Genomic DNA, 14565 nt, shown 5'->3' on the forward strand with positions numbered 1-14565 from the left:
AATTAATCTTAGTCATAACACCATCTCTGAATAGTTAAGGAAAACGCTTTGAAGTGAAAAGAAAACACAAAATGCAGCAGGTTTCTTGTAAATGCAACTTCCACTCTTTCCAGAACTCAACTTGTTTTCTTTCAGAATTTGTTGTTAAGAGTTTATACATACATATGTGGGATTAGAATTGATGTTCGCAAGTAATTTTGAGCATTTTCCCAGCTGGCTTTTCTAAACAAACATCTACCCTGTAAATACATATTTTTTCAGAGCTAATCCCCACCCTTTCCCCCAGGAAGGAGGGACTGTTATACAATAGACTTAAGAGACAGTTTTATTGCTTAAAAACTAGATTTTTGAACAATTGATCATGAGGAGAGGACATTATCATTTCAAATTAAGCCATTTAAAAATTAATTAAAGATCCTAATCAATCAGGTAACATTGCCAAATTAGTAGATGTCTGTGGTATATGTCAAGAAAAGGGCACACAGCTGTTTCCCAGGAAGCAAGCAAGGTAGTGTTTAGATGTGAGCATTTCACCACATAAAGTAATTGGAGTTATATGGAGACTAGCTCTTTAGAATACTGCACTCTTTCCAACAGAAGAAGGCACGTTTTCATTTGCAATAAATCCCATTTGTAACTAATTCCAATGCTTTTGAAGAAAATCTCATTACCAGCTCCAGACAGCTCCAAGTAGAATAGCAACAGTATAAAACTAGTTGAAAGCAAGCTCCAAAAGCACATAAGTCTTTATTAATGAGAGAAAAGAACCCCAACCAACAGTAGTTTATTATGTTTAATTGGTGCTTAACTTACTGAAGGACCGAGGCACTTGCTAGGACACTGTTAAACAGACTCTGCAGAGCCAGAGGGACTGCCAGCTCTGCTAATGACGCAGGAACCACTGACTTGGGCAGACTCCACAAGGACTTTAGAGGAGGAAATTGCAGCTGCTACTCCTAATCTCTACAGACTTCCCAGAGGCATGGTTTTTATGGTCCTCCCAATGTAAACAGAAGTATTCTGTATATAAAAGCTGCTGTGGAATACATATTGTGTGTCTGCATATTTATAAATAGCAGTCAGAGATCTTAGTTTTCAGCTCTCCTATTTTAGGACTGATCAAACTGAAAGAAATAATTTTGGAAGAATATATTCAGACCTACCAGAAGATGTCACTACAGAACAAAGAGATGAACTAGTTTAGTGTTGAAACACTATTTGTAATATAAAATAACATACTCTGAGCAGTTTTTTCGATAAAATACATTTGTAAACCTTATCAGTATGATCATGTAGTAGATGGATGTTCAATTTTGCCTAAAGTGTTCCTCATTTTTTAATATTGTGCTTTTACAAGTATTTGAAAATAGTTAAATTTTGAAACACTTAAGTAAACATAATTATTAAAATAATTTCAATACTTGAACAAGTCTTCAGCAGAAACACCTGTTTTACAAGCATCAGGGCAAAGAGCGTGAAAGTAATTTGACCAAATACAGGTGGCAGGCCTTTGTAGGGGGTATTTTAACATAAGTATCATAACTACTCAGACCAATCACTCCCTAAAAGGGTTCATCAATAAACCTTCCCAGGGAGAAATTTCCTGTGGAAAGCATAGTCTGGAAATATTGCAAGAAGAAAAGACAAAATGAGGTTTAGCATCCAGTAGCGAACACATCAAAGTATCCATTTCCAAAATAAAAAGGTTTCTTATTCCAGAAAGGATAGGTAAGTCTCTTAAGAGGAGAATTAGTGAGTCATCTTTAGCCTGGAGAATAGGAAGCTCAGGGGAGACTTCATTACTCTCTACAACTACCTGAAAGGAGGTTGTAGCCAGGTGGGAATTGGTCTCTTCTGCCATATCCCAGGTGAAAAGGCAAGAGGAAATGATCTTAAGTTGTACCAGGGGAGGTCTAGGTTGGATATTAAGAAGTTTTTTTTCACAGGAGTTGTAAGGAATTGGAAGAGACTGCCCAGGGAAGTGGTGTAATCACCATCTGTAGGAGTGTTCAAAATACGTTTAGATATGGCACATGGGGATCTAGCTTAATGCTGAATGTGGTGGTGCCAAGCTGATAGTTGGACTTGATGACCTTAAAGGTCTTTTCCAACCTAAATAATTCCATGACTCTAAATGTCAACATATAGTCTCCAAAGAGGAGTATTAGTGGATCATCTTTTAAGTATCAACTAAATCAAATAACCAGAAAGCCTGCATCACTTGGTATGTGCAGATAATAGCTCCAGTGGAACATGATTATCATTGTAGATTTCCCAAGGTATGTTTATACAATCCCTCTGAATATAAATTCTCAAGGTATTATTAATAAAAGTTACAATTTATTATACTTAGCACTGCAAAACAATATCCAAAACCAACAACTGAACATACTCTTACAAAACAGAAGGCTGAAATTTAGCATCTCTTTTTCATTTAAAGGTTTACTGAATTTATGGATTGTGAGTTCCTGCTCTACTGCCACATGGGAAGCCCAGTGGAGCAATGGTTTCTTACATTTATTTTAATTACATATATTTGCAAAGTATTCACACAAACTCATATCATCTTGGAGTGCAGAAAACAAGTGTCCATTTAAAAATGAAGTAATATCACATTGCTGGTTCTATCCAGGTTGGCTCAGGTAAAAATTCCTTCTCAATGCTGTATTATGCAATTTTTACAGAGTCAGCCTGCTTGCCTTCTGCTATCAGGCACTAAATTAAAATTTAATTTTAAGATTGCCCATGCCTTGCATCTCCTCTCCAGTCCTTGCTTGATTATAGAGTATCCACAAAGCACAGTGACAGATAACAAAAGGAGTGAGCATAACAGCAACTCCAAATGACACAGAGCATTCAGATGTGAAATCAAACTATACTTTTCTTTTCATAGGAAGGGAACATCTATTTGATTTTTTTCTGAAATGGAAAGCATCACAGAAATAGTTTTAATATGTGCAATATCTCAATTCCCATAGTATAACTAAATTCTTTGATGTATACTTCCTAAAACAATTGCAGGGAAACTCCATAATTAAGGCATTTATTATGCTAAGGAGAATGACTTACATCACAGATTTTAAAAGAACCACATTTAAGAAGATAAATACATAATCATTAGCAGTCTCTTTTCTGGAGCAGTAAAAATTAACAAATTTATTCTTCCTTTGGTTTTACTAAATATACACTTGTACAAACACTAACATACCAGAAACTGAATGCAAATGCAGGTTAAATGAAATAGTATTCTTGTTTCATAACTTCCACCAGTTAACCTGAGGGATTCCAGTATTTAATAAAAACCACAGAACGGCAAGTCAGATTCATAGACAGACAATAAAATGATCCCTTTCTTATAGCTAGCACATCAAACAAATAATCCTTGTGTTCTTTCTGAAAGATTCCATTTATTTTCCATAACAGGCTATTTCTACAACCACAATTTCCTCACTAAACAATGTGACTTATCAAGTAAGAGTAAGGCTTTATTCCATACTCAGTTATATTTCACTATGAGAATAGCACTGCTGTGGTTCTGCTTGCAGAGAGCCCACAGCAATTGAACACACCCATAGACAGACCAACAGCACTACAGATGTGTTAGTACACAAATACTCGTGCCTGATCATTTCACATACACTTCTTCTATAATATCCCATGTAAGAACCATTTCAAAATTTATTAACGCCATAAATTCTTACTCCAGAAAGAAATACACTTCGTTTATGACATAAGCAGGCAGCCTAAATGCAGCAGAGAAGGAAAATGTAGGGTGGGCAGTAGACATGCTCCCACAGAAAAGTACATCAGTCTGCACAAATATATGTTATTCCACAGCCTGTAATTTGCCTTCTAAACTGCATTTCTTATTCAAAAGAACAGTGAATTACTTGGTTCATAAACATAAATAATATGCTTTATGCATTTTATTCCAACTACATAATACATTACATACACGGTAACAAATGAAATGCAACAGCTCCCTCTACAATTCCAACCAGCTTTCTGAAATATAAATAGAAAAATGGTAATCTGAATTTTGATATGCATTTCCATAACAATGTGTCCCAGTAAGCACATGAAGGTCCCTGGGTCAATACTTACTCTTAACGTGTGATGCTCTTGCGCTAGCAAAGCTGTGACCTCCTCTTGTAAGGTAATGACCTCCAGAAACTGCCCCCAGAGAGCCATCAGAAGTGAGCAAAGCTGAGCAAGATTCATATTTATAAGTTCTGCCAGTTCATCAGGATTTTCCATTTTCTGAAGTCAGGAAAAAATATTTACGTGATTCACTGATGAAACCATAATGTACAGACAAGAATAAAAAAAGTATACTTTATCTTAGTGAGAATTTTAGTTTAAAAAGCAACTTTCAAATGAGAACTGTTTCAACTAAGTATCAAAACTGGATGTCCTACAGCGTCCTCAAACCAAGACACTGAATCAATTTATGTTACAACAGTAATAGATTATTTTCTGTTGCATTAAATACTATCCCATTGCTTTTTAGAATCAGGACTCCTGTCCAAAAATTAAGACAATAATTCCACTTATGACAAAGATAACTGAGTTCAACTGTTGTATTTTCTAACATATAAAAATACCATGTGCCTTAAAGGAAGAGGAATCAGGAAACCAAAAATTGACACTTGCTATGTTAGTCCAACTTTGATAAAATCATAAGAATTTAATAAAGATATCTCTTCAGAATAATTCTAGAATATACTCACAATAACCTTTATAAGATGCTATATATCTAGATACATTTTATGCATAGTCAGGAAGCATTGTTATAGCACAGGCTTCTTAGAACCAGATCACACCAAGACAAATTCGGTGTGAAACAAGTTTTGCTTTCTTTACAACATACTATAATCCTGTGATACAGTCCCACAGCAACTGTAGATAGCTAGGCTTATGTTCCCTGCCATTTTAGAAAACAACAGTTTTTCAGAAATTCATTGTAGGCACATAAGGCACTGAGGAAAAGGGTTTAAAACAAAAAGATATTAAAGAGCCAACTCTAGAAATATTACAGAGCTAGTAGAAAAAAGGATTGGGAATATAGAAACACCAACTTAACCAATAGTAAGATAAAGAAACTTTTGATAAGGACTGTACAAAAGAAAAAAAAGAAAACAGAAAATGTTTAGCAAGTTAAGGGAGAAACTAACGAATTCAGAGAAGCTATGTAAATATAAGAACTGTTTTAATATGTAAAGTAAGATTTTTAGCTGCTCATAGAGAGGTAGCAGTGCTGAATTTGTCTCCAGTTATACAAATTATGTCCTTTTAAAGGCCATATTTCATTTTCTTGCCATTGTACTACTACTGCAGTAACTAAAAGTGAGTTAAATGTTCTTCCAAGTTGGGCAGATGGCCCACTCGCCAACAAAGCATGGATAATCTTTCAAGAAGTTTTAAAACCTGTCCTTTAGACATTGCTGTGACCAAGAAATCAGTTATTCAGCTGGGGCTAGTTGTGATTAAGGAAAGAGATGGGGAGACAAATCTAATCCATTTAAAGTAGTCAGTGTCTCCTTGAGAATGTAGGGAAAACAGGAAAAGGAGACAGCATCTGAACAAGTACTTTCAGATGAGGGGATGACTTGCAGAATCTCCTTTTGTAAAACCTACCACTGCTTGATCTTGTGTCATTGTTACATGATACCATCAAACCCCAAAAAATCAAATTATAACTGCAGAAAAGTCAAAAAGTGATTTTCATACAAGTAATGCATCTTTCTAAACTTCCAGTTTCATGATATATATAGTTACATGAGATATTATAGTTACACTGACACACCAAGCCACCAGATCAACAGTTCAGTTTTGGCACCAGTTGCACAATTTCTCTTTGGAGGAAGAGTTGAAATAAATGCTGGCAAAAAACATACATGCTGTCATCCCTGAAACAAACACTTTATTTCCAAGTAGCATATAAAATCAGCACATTCTGCTTTTACAGTCACTTCACTTATAATACATGAAAAAAAGCCCTGTACCTTGACTTCTTCACACAATTCTGTAAGACGAATATCTACATCTATGTTTTCTGGAAAGATGAGAGGACATACCAATGAGTAATGTACTTTCCAAGTTGCAGAGTGAAACAAATTATCTCAAAAAACAATTCTAAGACATGAAAAAGAATTAATCAAATAAAACTTGAAGCCATATTAAGCGCCACAGTTATTAAGCAAACTGTAAACTTCCATTAAAATTCTTCTTAGCAATTTGATTCTGAGATTGAGAACAGAACATAATTAAGGAAAAAAACTTGCACTTCTCATGATTGCTTATCATGACACCTTGCCAAGGACAGCAATTTTCCATTCAAAATTAAACTGTAGTTTAGATTATACAGTTTTCAGATTATCCATTGATACTGCTGCTATTCAGAAGCAATATCATCCTTTAAAACCAAGGTAATACAATTCCTCTTCTACCAGATTTTCTAGAGAAGCTTTATTCCCGCATCATTTTTCTAAAGGTATCTAATTTACAAGATACACGAATATAAATACAAGTCTTTAGTTGTATGAGGAATCATTTTTTAGTCAATAAAACTGTTCTTTAAGCAATCTCTCAATAGTTCAATGTTAAGGGCAAATCAATCTAACAGAGTATGGCAGCTTAAACTGGATCTGAACCTTGACTGACTCATTTATGAAGAAAACAGATATATTCCTTCATGAGGATGTTTTTCTTTGTTAAACAGTCCTATTTACTTTTGGGGATTTGCTAAATCAAATAAAAATTTGTTATTATGTTTAATTTCCTTCTGCATCTGAAGTAATAAGGAAACAATTCATAAACCCTAAAATTGTCTCTAACAAGAATTTATATTTCATTTTTGTTACACAGTATAAAGGACAAAAATGTTCAATATTTCTTGAAAACACACAGCAACAAAATATGCCTTGAAAGCCGCAATAGTAATAGGGTATGGATAATGAACAAAGGTTTACAGAAGAGCAACAGTGTATACTCAACTTCTCTTTGAATTATGCCACCTATACTTGGTAAGTATGCATTGATTTTCAACTAACAGCATTTATCATGCTTAGGTTTGAACTTAATGCCACACAAATTAACTCACACAACTCAAAGTTCTGAGAAAAAAAAGCAAATTGCAGAAATGTATGATGCTCTCAGAAACAAGTTTACAAAACTTGTTTAAAGAAACTACATATACCTTCTGCTACACAGTACTTCATGATGATTTTTCTGAAAATGTGTGAAAATAATTTAAGCTACAATAATAGTTTTGGTAGGGCCACACAAATTTTGTCATTAGTGAAAAAATGAAATATTTTACTTATGACACCATACTGATTATTTGTTTGTCACACTTCACTTGAGAACAGGCTTAAGAAAATTTAAAACTCTGAAATGTAAAATCATTATGGAAATCCCCAAACTATATTAATATTCCAATGCTATATTAAAAAAGAGAAGACAGAATAGACCTAACACAAAACAAAAGGAAATTAAACACTTACGTTCTATAGCAGTGTTAACCCAGCAAACATCAGATGCAATTTTGCTGGTTCTGATAAAAACCAATTTGGTTTCCTTTTCATAATAAAACCAAACCATACTTATAGATGATTAAGCTGGTGACCTGCTGTGAGACTGAACTGCCATAATTAAACTGTACAGATTACAGATTAAACTGTAATCTGTTGTCCAGCATCAGACCCACACTGGCACTCTCCAGAGGGAGGATTGGCCCATGTAGATATGGACAAATGCACTCTAAGCACTCAGTGCCAAAGTGTAGTGCTTGAACAATTAAGTGTCAAGATACCAAAAGGAATCTGAAAGATTTCTCAGAAAGAAGAGGTATTAATTATCTTTAGCTATCTGAAAATCATGAGTCTGTGTTGCATTAAATGAACCTATAATTCTAAGCTATTTTTTAAATGTTGATGACTGACAACTTTCACTCATTTTTGTTTAATAAAGTAGAACAATGCTAAACCAAAAAACAGCAATGATGTCTCATTTTATCGTCTATGCTCAGCCTAAAATTTAGTAGCTCAATTCTGCAGACTTCAGAGTTCAACTTATGTTCGCTATGGCTGAATATTGAAATTGTTTCTTTCTACAAATGGAGTAACATTTTATATTATTAATAAGAATATAATATTTTATAGTATCAATAAAAATCTGAGGGATTATATCACCTGCTTTGGAAACATACCTAGGTAGGCGAATCTCTGGGTTCGTGGATATTTTCTTCTGAGAAGGCGTTCATAAAGGACCTGCATGCTGGCCTTGGCTAGTTACAGGGATTGTACACACATGACTAGTTACTACACTCCTTTTTTCACCTGTGATTTATTATTTGCCTTAAAGTTAGTAAAAGAGCTTATTGCTAGCCTAGCAATTAGTGCAGTTAGATCAGTACATGAAAACTTATCATTTTAGTGTTGTTTCTACATTAAGTATCACTTGTGATACACATTAAGGTAGTGTTTTTATTTCCTCAAACCAGTAATATTTAAATGTTCAATTACAATTATCAAGTCCAACAGTTGTCTTCACATGCTTCTGCAAAATCAGTGCTTTGTGTTAAAATAATATGACAGAGCAATAGCAAAGCAAACAGAAGAAACAAAATTAAAGAGAGAATAATATTATATGAAACAAAAAAATGATGATTCTAAAGTTTAAACAGGACTGGATATTCTATTCTGCAATGTCCATTTAAACTTCACAGACAAAATATCCACTATAAAAAAGTTCATTTACTTTAAAAAATGTTTTTAAGAAAGTGCAAATTATAACTGTGTAATTTGTTAAGTCCAGTGAGCCTCAACTTCTTTACAGACATTACAGTAACATAGCTTTCTTTTGTTAACTGCTGATGGATTTTGGAAACATTAGCGTTAATGGTAGGTATTATTTTTCATGAGCAGAATGTGAGTAATAATTAAAGCTTACATTATTAGTACATTTTATTATATCAATTTTCCCAATCAATGTATAACTGAAATAAATGAAAAATATATTTATAAATATGAAAAAACCCAAATAATTCTAGCAGAGACTTAAAAAATAGAAACAAAAAATTAAACCCACAGGAAACAAACTGTCAGTAGAATATGTACCATGAATGTAAAATTTAAGTTGTAATTTTCTCTTCAGATATTTATTGTGAGCATTTCTGCTCAAAACTACATTCCTAAAGGTAAGCTAAATTACCCATATAGATGAGAAAAGGTCTGATTCAAGTTCCACTGAAACTTGTGAGTGGTTTTGATGACTTCAATGTGGTTGAAAGATACAACCCAACACTGCATTGCCAGTATGCAACTCACTGGCAGCCTTTTCTATTACATATCTATTTTGAAGGAATGTTTTAGGGGGTCTGAAGATCATATCTGAAATATTTAAGCCTCAAGATTTAGTCTAAGCCTATCCTTAGAACAACAACAGTGCCATCAAACTCAATATATTGAGTTGCTAAAGCAAATCCAGAAACAGCAACAAGGCTGGTGAAGAGTCTGGAGCACAAGTCCTGTGAGGAGTGGCAAAGGGAGCTGGGGTTTTTCAAACCTGGAGAAAAGGAGGCTCGGGGGAGATCTTACTGCTCCTCTACAACTGCCTGAAAGGAGGGTTTAGCCAGGTGGGGGAGGTGGGGGTCAGCCTCTTCTCCCAGGTAACCAGTGACACAGCAAGAGGAAATGGTCTCAAGTTGTACTAGAGGGGGCTGACATTGGATATTAGGAAAAATTTCTTCACTGAAAGGATGGTCAGGCATGGGAACAGCCTACCCAGGGAAGTGGTGGAGTCACCATCCCTGGAAGCATTCTAGAGGCATGTGGCTGTGACACATGGGAGGTGTTGTTTAGTGGTGAACATGGTGTAGCTGGTTTAATTGTTGGACTCATGATCTTTAGAGGTCTTTTCCAACCTAAATGACCCTGTGATTCTATGATTTGGGGAAAAGTACATTTTGACCTTACAAGGAAAACTTAAGAGTTCAGTCACTCCTTTAATAAGGTGTTTCCCTCCATATCAAAATGAAGATAAATGACTGAAAAATGCAGCAGTAACTGTAGCAGGATTTTTGCTTCTATAAAGAAAACACCTCAGTTTCTAGTATTTTTCTATGGACAGATTTGTAATACGCTCCCTGAAATTTTTTCCACCAAAAAAAGCTTTGTATTTTGTAATATAGAAGTGAAATATTATTTCTTTGAACCACTAACTAACCACTTCACATTTTTAAAATATCTTTCATATCTCAATTAGCACTGCTTCACTGTGCTTAGTTTTGATGCTGGTAAAATTAAATACAAAAATCAGTAACTATTGTCTACAATCCATATAAATTCCAAATTATCTTTTTTTTTCCTTTAATAGAACACGACTAAAAAAAGTATATGCTTGCTGAGGAAAAAGTCTAAATCATTGTTTACAATGCCAGTGTATCTTCCTTTCTTACTTTCACTACTTTTCTAGTTCATAAATCAAAGTTAGGCTCTCGAATGTCTTTCTTCTATAGAAAAGGAATGTACATGTACGTTTCCATACATTACATGTAATACTTTTGCAGCTACTTTTATCTCATGTGGTTAGCTAGAAATCTTCATGGCAACTAAGTCTGTTTAAACAGTTCAAAGTAAGCCAGCAGCAATTTTTTCTTGTAGGTCTTTTATCATGTGCATTTTCAGTGAAACAGTCTTCTCAAACTTTACAGAATTTAGTTTTTTGTACAAATATGCAATGTTTCCTTACAACAAACAAAGAAGTGCATTGTGCCACTTGGATTAAGAGCTTCTCTAACTTTCTCACCACTAAACACAGTAATTTGAAATAAGAGCACAAATCAAGACCAAGAAGAAAAAATATATTTCCATAGATTAAAGCTGTTATCTCCTTATTTTATTAGAGATGTGACAGTACTTGTTTTTTCGGGTTTTTTAGTTATTAAATTTTGGATCAGTTTAAGCAAAAAATATTTTAAATATAAGAGATATGCCATCAATGACAGTTTAGTGTAAAAGAAGTCTTAATAAACATTCACAAGAAAGTGATACATTTTATGAAATTGGACATACCCAGTTCAATTCGGTGAGAAGAGGGGAGATCCTTGGTTATTGTAATGAAATATCTATGCAACCCTTTGAAAGCAAGCAGCAAAGTGGCACAAAGTGTATAGTGAAAATTATAAGCATGGCTGAGGAAAGACTCTGAAACAACAAAACTGCAACCCTAGAATAAAGACAAAAAGGCACATATTAATTTCATCTAATAAATGAAGCGTTAGTAGAATGACAAAAGAAAAGCAATTGCTCTTTTTACAGACTTGATCCACATTTTTGTGATTTTCAATGGATTGTGAGACATTAAAAAAGGAGGTCAAACACTTAATATTGTAAGCTTCCCATGTGTACATTTCTGAAGCAGATAACATAGTCTTCTGGAACATTTTTCTCATTTCCCTTTTCACACACCACCCCAAACATCTTCTAACCAAGTTCATTCTTTATCAAATAACATTCCTGCAGAAAAGATAAAATCCCCACCTCCCAACAGAATACAAATAAAATCTTAAACTGATATATATTCTTACGTCTGCTGATAACTGTTTTGTATAGTTATTGCCAAAGACCACACTTTCAAGAGAAGGAATCACAGAGTCCCTGTTTTGCGCTGGTGCATTCCTGTTCAACCATGTATTCTTCACTGGGCGAGGAAAACTGCAAAAAGCACAAATGAACTGATAATCTGAACATACTGTTCCTCATTACTTACAATGCAAACTTAAATTAATTTAAACAATATTCCTGAAAGTTTAAGCCAGAAAGATAAATTTTGAACTATAACAGGTATGAAGTATTCATTTTCTGTGGATTTTGCTGTGAGGACTTCAACCTCTTACAAGTGAAGCAGTAGAAGGAAGTTGAAAGCTGTTACACAAACTGACATTGCTGTTTTCCTAAAGGATGCCTGACCTCTGCCTGCTGAGGAGATCCTATCCTGAACTCCTGGAAGAACAGAGCATCCTGCAACAGTAGCCTTGCGATAACAACTAGGAAAGACGAATGAAAAATGAATGAATGCAGAAAGTGCAGACTATTAGATAACAGGCAGAAATAAACAATTACAGGTTAAAGAAAAGTGTGGATTATACAGGAGTTTAGGGCTGTACGCAAGAGGAATTATCTTCTTTCTTTCGAGGAAGTGTTAACACTGGTTGTTTCCAAAAGAAGGTGAATCTGAATGCTACTCAGAAGAAAACACTCAAAAAGTGACCACTCCTAGGAAAGGAAGAGATAAATGCCAACAAATGTGAGCATGATCCAAACAGAAGACCAAACTGTTACCCGTGAAAGCCCAAAGCACAAAGAGGAGTGACATTTGCAATTCTCAGGTTTTTCAGAAAGTAGTGCTTGAGAAAAGTGAGCCAGATATGGATACAGCAACCATCAAGTATTTGCTACATGGGGAAGCTCAGCTGAAATAAAACACGGTAAATTTTAAAGTTTCTTCCTCTCCCCAACACAAGCTGATTTAAAGGACAACTTGAATACTTAAAATAATTTTGTGGATACCAGCAACACCCTACTCACAAGATAATAAAAGCAGTATAGAAGTTGCTGTTTTGTTTCAGTATCTCCTTACACAAACTGAGGTAAGCTAAGGTTTAAAATTAACAGCATTATTGTATCATCACTTTTAAAGCCAGAAACTGAGGAAAAATATATAGAAAACTCCTCACATTTACTGCAGCTTTTAAAAAATGTCAGTAGGGACAAATATATTTCTGACTAAAAATTAGTATCAAAACCTGTTTTTCATTTTCTAACAACAAATGATCAATATAGCCTAAATGCCTGAATTTCACTTGTGGGACAAAGTGTGATCATGTACATTTTACACACATGATGCTATTTTAAGTGCATTAAAAAGTTTATTCAAGTGCATTTATCAGATTATGTCTTCAACAACAATTCCCACCTTCTCAGTACTTGTTTCTCTCCCAAATAAGGCTGTGCCATCTCTTCTGATGTGTTAGTTCATTTACTATGTAACCATGCCTAAAACACATCACCAAAACAATTCAAACCAACTTGCAGGGGTAAACCCATGAAAGCCCCCTGAATCCTCTAAACCAGCACAGCCCTTCAGCACAGAACAGCTGTCTAACATACACCAACAGTGCTTTCCATTGTATGAAGACAGACACAACGAGTGGGAATACCTGCAGCTAAAGGTCTGGGCACTTACGGTACAGACTGGACTTGAATATGAGCAAACTTGAGGGCAGTAGCATGGACTATTTGAAGACCATGAAAGAAGGAAAAGATAGATAAGCTAAAAAAAAGGTGTGCAAAGAATACTTCCTATGTGTAACTGACTGTACAGAACTTTTTCACAGAGATGCAAAGTAAACAGAGATTGCAAAGGGTGACACAAGTAGATTAAATAAAAAAGCTTCAGAAAAAATTAGCCAAAATCTTTTTTAAAAAGAAAAGTAAATTCTCCAGCTCCATTTAGTGACTAAAATGGTAAATGTGTCATTTGCAGATACCACTACCATTCCAGCAGTAACTGAAATTGTGCAGATAATTAACAGAAGGCACCCTATTTGTATTAACAGCAGCTATTTCAGTCACTGTGTACAGTGTGCAGCAGATCTTCCCGATTAAAAAAATTCATAAATATTTATACATATAAAAATACACATATAAATACAGATATTTATACATTCTTCCACTTCTCTGGCCTTGGGCATTCTCTCTCTTCTACACTACACACTCTTATTTCTAATTTAAAAAATCCTCAAAATTTGTTCCAGATAATTTAAAAACATTACGTTTCTCATCCCTCTGGGCCCTGAATTCCAAAATCATCATAGAAAACAATGTTGTCCACAGATTAAACCCCTTCCTAATTATTCTGGTTTTATAACATTTCCATTTGGACATTCAATAATTTATTTGCATTTTATTAGAAAGAGATTACCTTATCAATGGCTGATGCAGAGCAACCAAAGAAGCATGGACTATAACCGATATGACGGAAAGGTGGAAGTAATCAAACATAACATTGACATAATGATGAAGGCCCTGGTGTAGGTTAAAGTGCAACTTTAAAGTTCGGCTACTAATTGGCTGTAGTGTGCTCAGGTCATCTGGTCTAAAAAGAAATTAACAGAACAACATACAATTAGAATAGTCATATTTAAAATGCAAGTTACTAATAACTGACATAAATAACAATTTAGCGTTAAGTTCATACTTTGGAACACAATGGCATCTCTCCCAGAGAAAAGAAATATTAGAATGAGACAAACCAGTTATGAAATGACTTCACCATTGTATTTCTTTTTTACCATCATTTATGTCTAATGTGAACACACTACACCTATAAATAATCCAGTTTTTAACAGATTAAAAAGTTAACATATATTCTTGCTTTAACAAAATCTTCTATATTTAAACTTACGAGTAGTCTGTATCCGTGAAGTGTAAATCTAATGTTAGCAGAAAATTCATTTCATTAAGCGACTCCTCAATCTACAAAGAAATTATAGAAGCATGA

At 34.4% G+C, this 14565-nt stretch overlaps 1 protein-coding gene across 5 annotated transcripts in view; it reads right to left on the reverse strand.

The window, feature by feature from the left end:
* Positions 1–14565, reverse strand: part of FAM135A (family with sequence similarity 135 member A) — an 80597-nt gene that overhangs the window by 23281 nt on the left and 42751 nt on the right. For 4 of the 5 annotated variants that reach the window (XM_014263534.2, XM_088053705.1, XM_014263535.2 and 1 more), the window contains exons 6-12: positions 14470–14540; positions 13987–14160; positions 11591–11717; positions 11076–11229; positions 8210–8287; positions 6006–6055; positions 4105–4260 (exon numbers count right to left, since the gene is read on the reverse strand). In XM_014263534.2, the coding sequence (XP_014119009.2) occupies positions 4105–4260; positions 6006–6055; positions 8210–8287; positions 11076–11229; positions 11591–11717; positions 13987–14160; positions 14470–14540 (810 nt within the window). The remainder of the gene's footprint in view (positions 1–4104; positions 4261–6005; positions 6056–8209; positions 8288–11075; positions 11230–11590; positions 11718–13986; positions 14161–14469; positions 14541–14565) is intronic. The other variant, XM_005518128.3, reaches the window with a different exon arrangement.

Source organism: Pseudopodoces humilis, chromosome 3, assembly GCF_049639895.1.
Source record: "Pseudopodoces humilis isolate 2021_Gansu_Grassland_sample_001 chromosome 3, ASM4963989v1, whole genome shotgun sequence".
NCBI classification, from domain to species: domain Eukaryota; kingdom Metazoa; phylum Chordata; class Aves; order Passeriformes; family Paridae; genus Pseudopodoces; species Pseudopodoces humilis.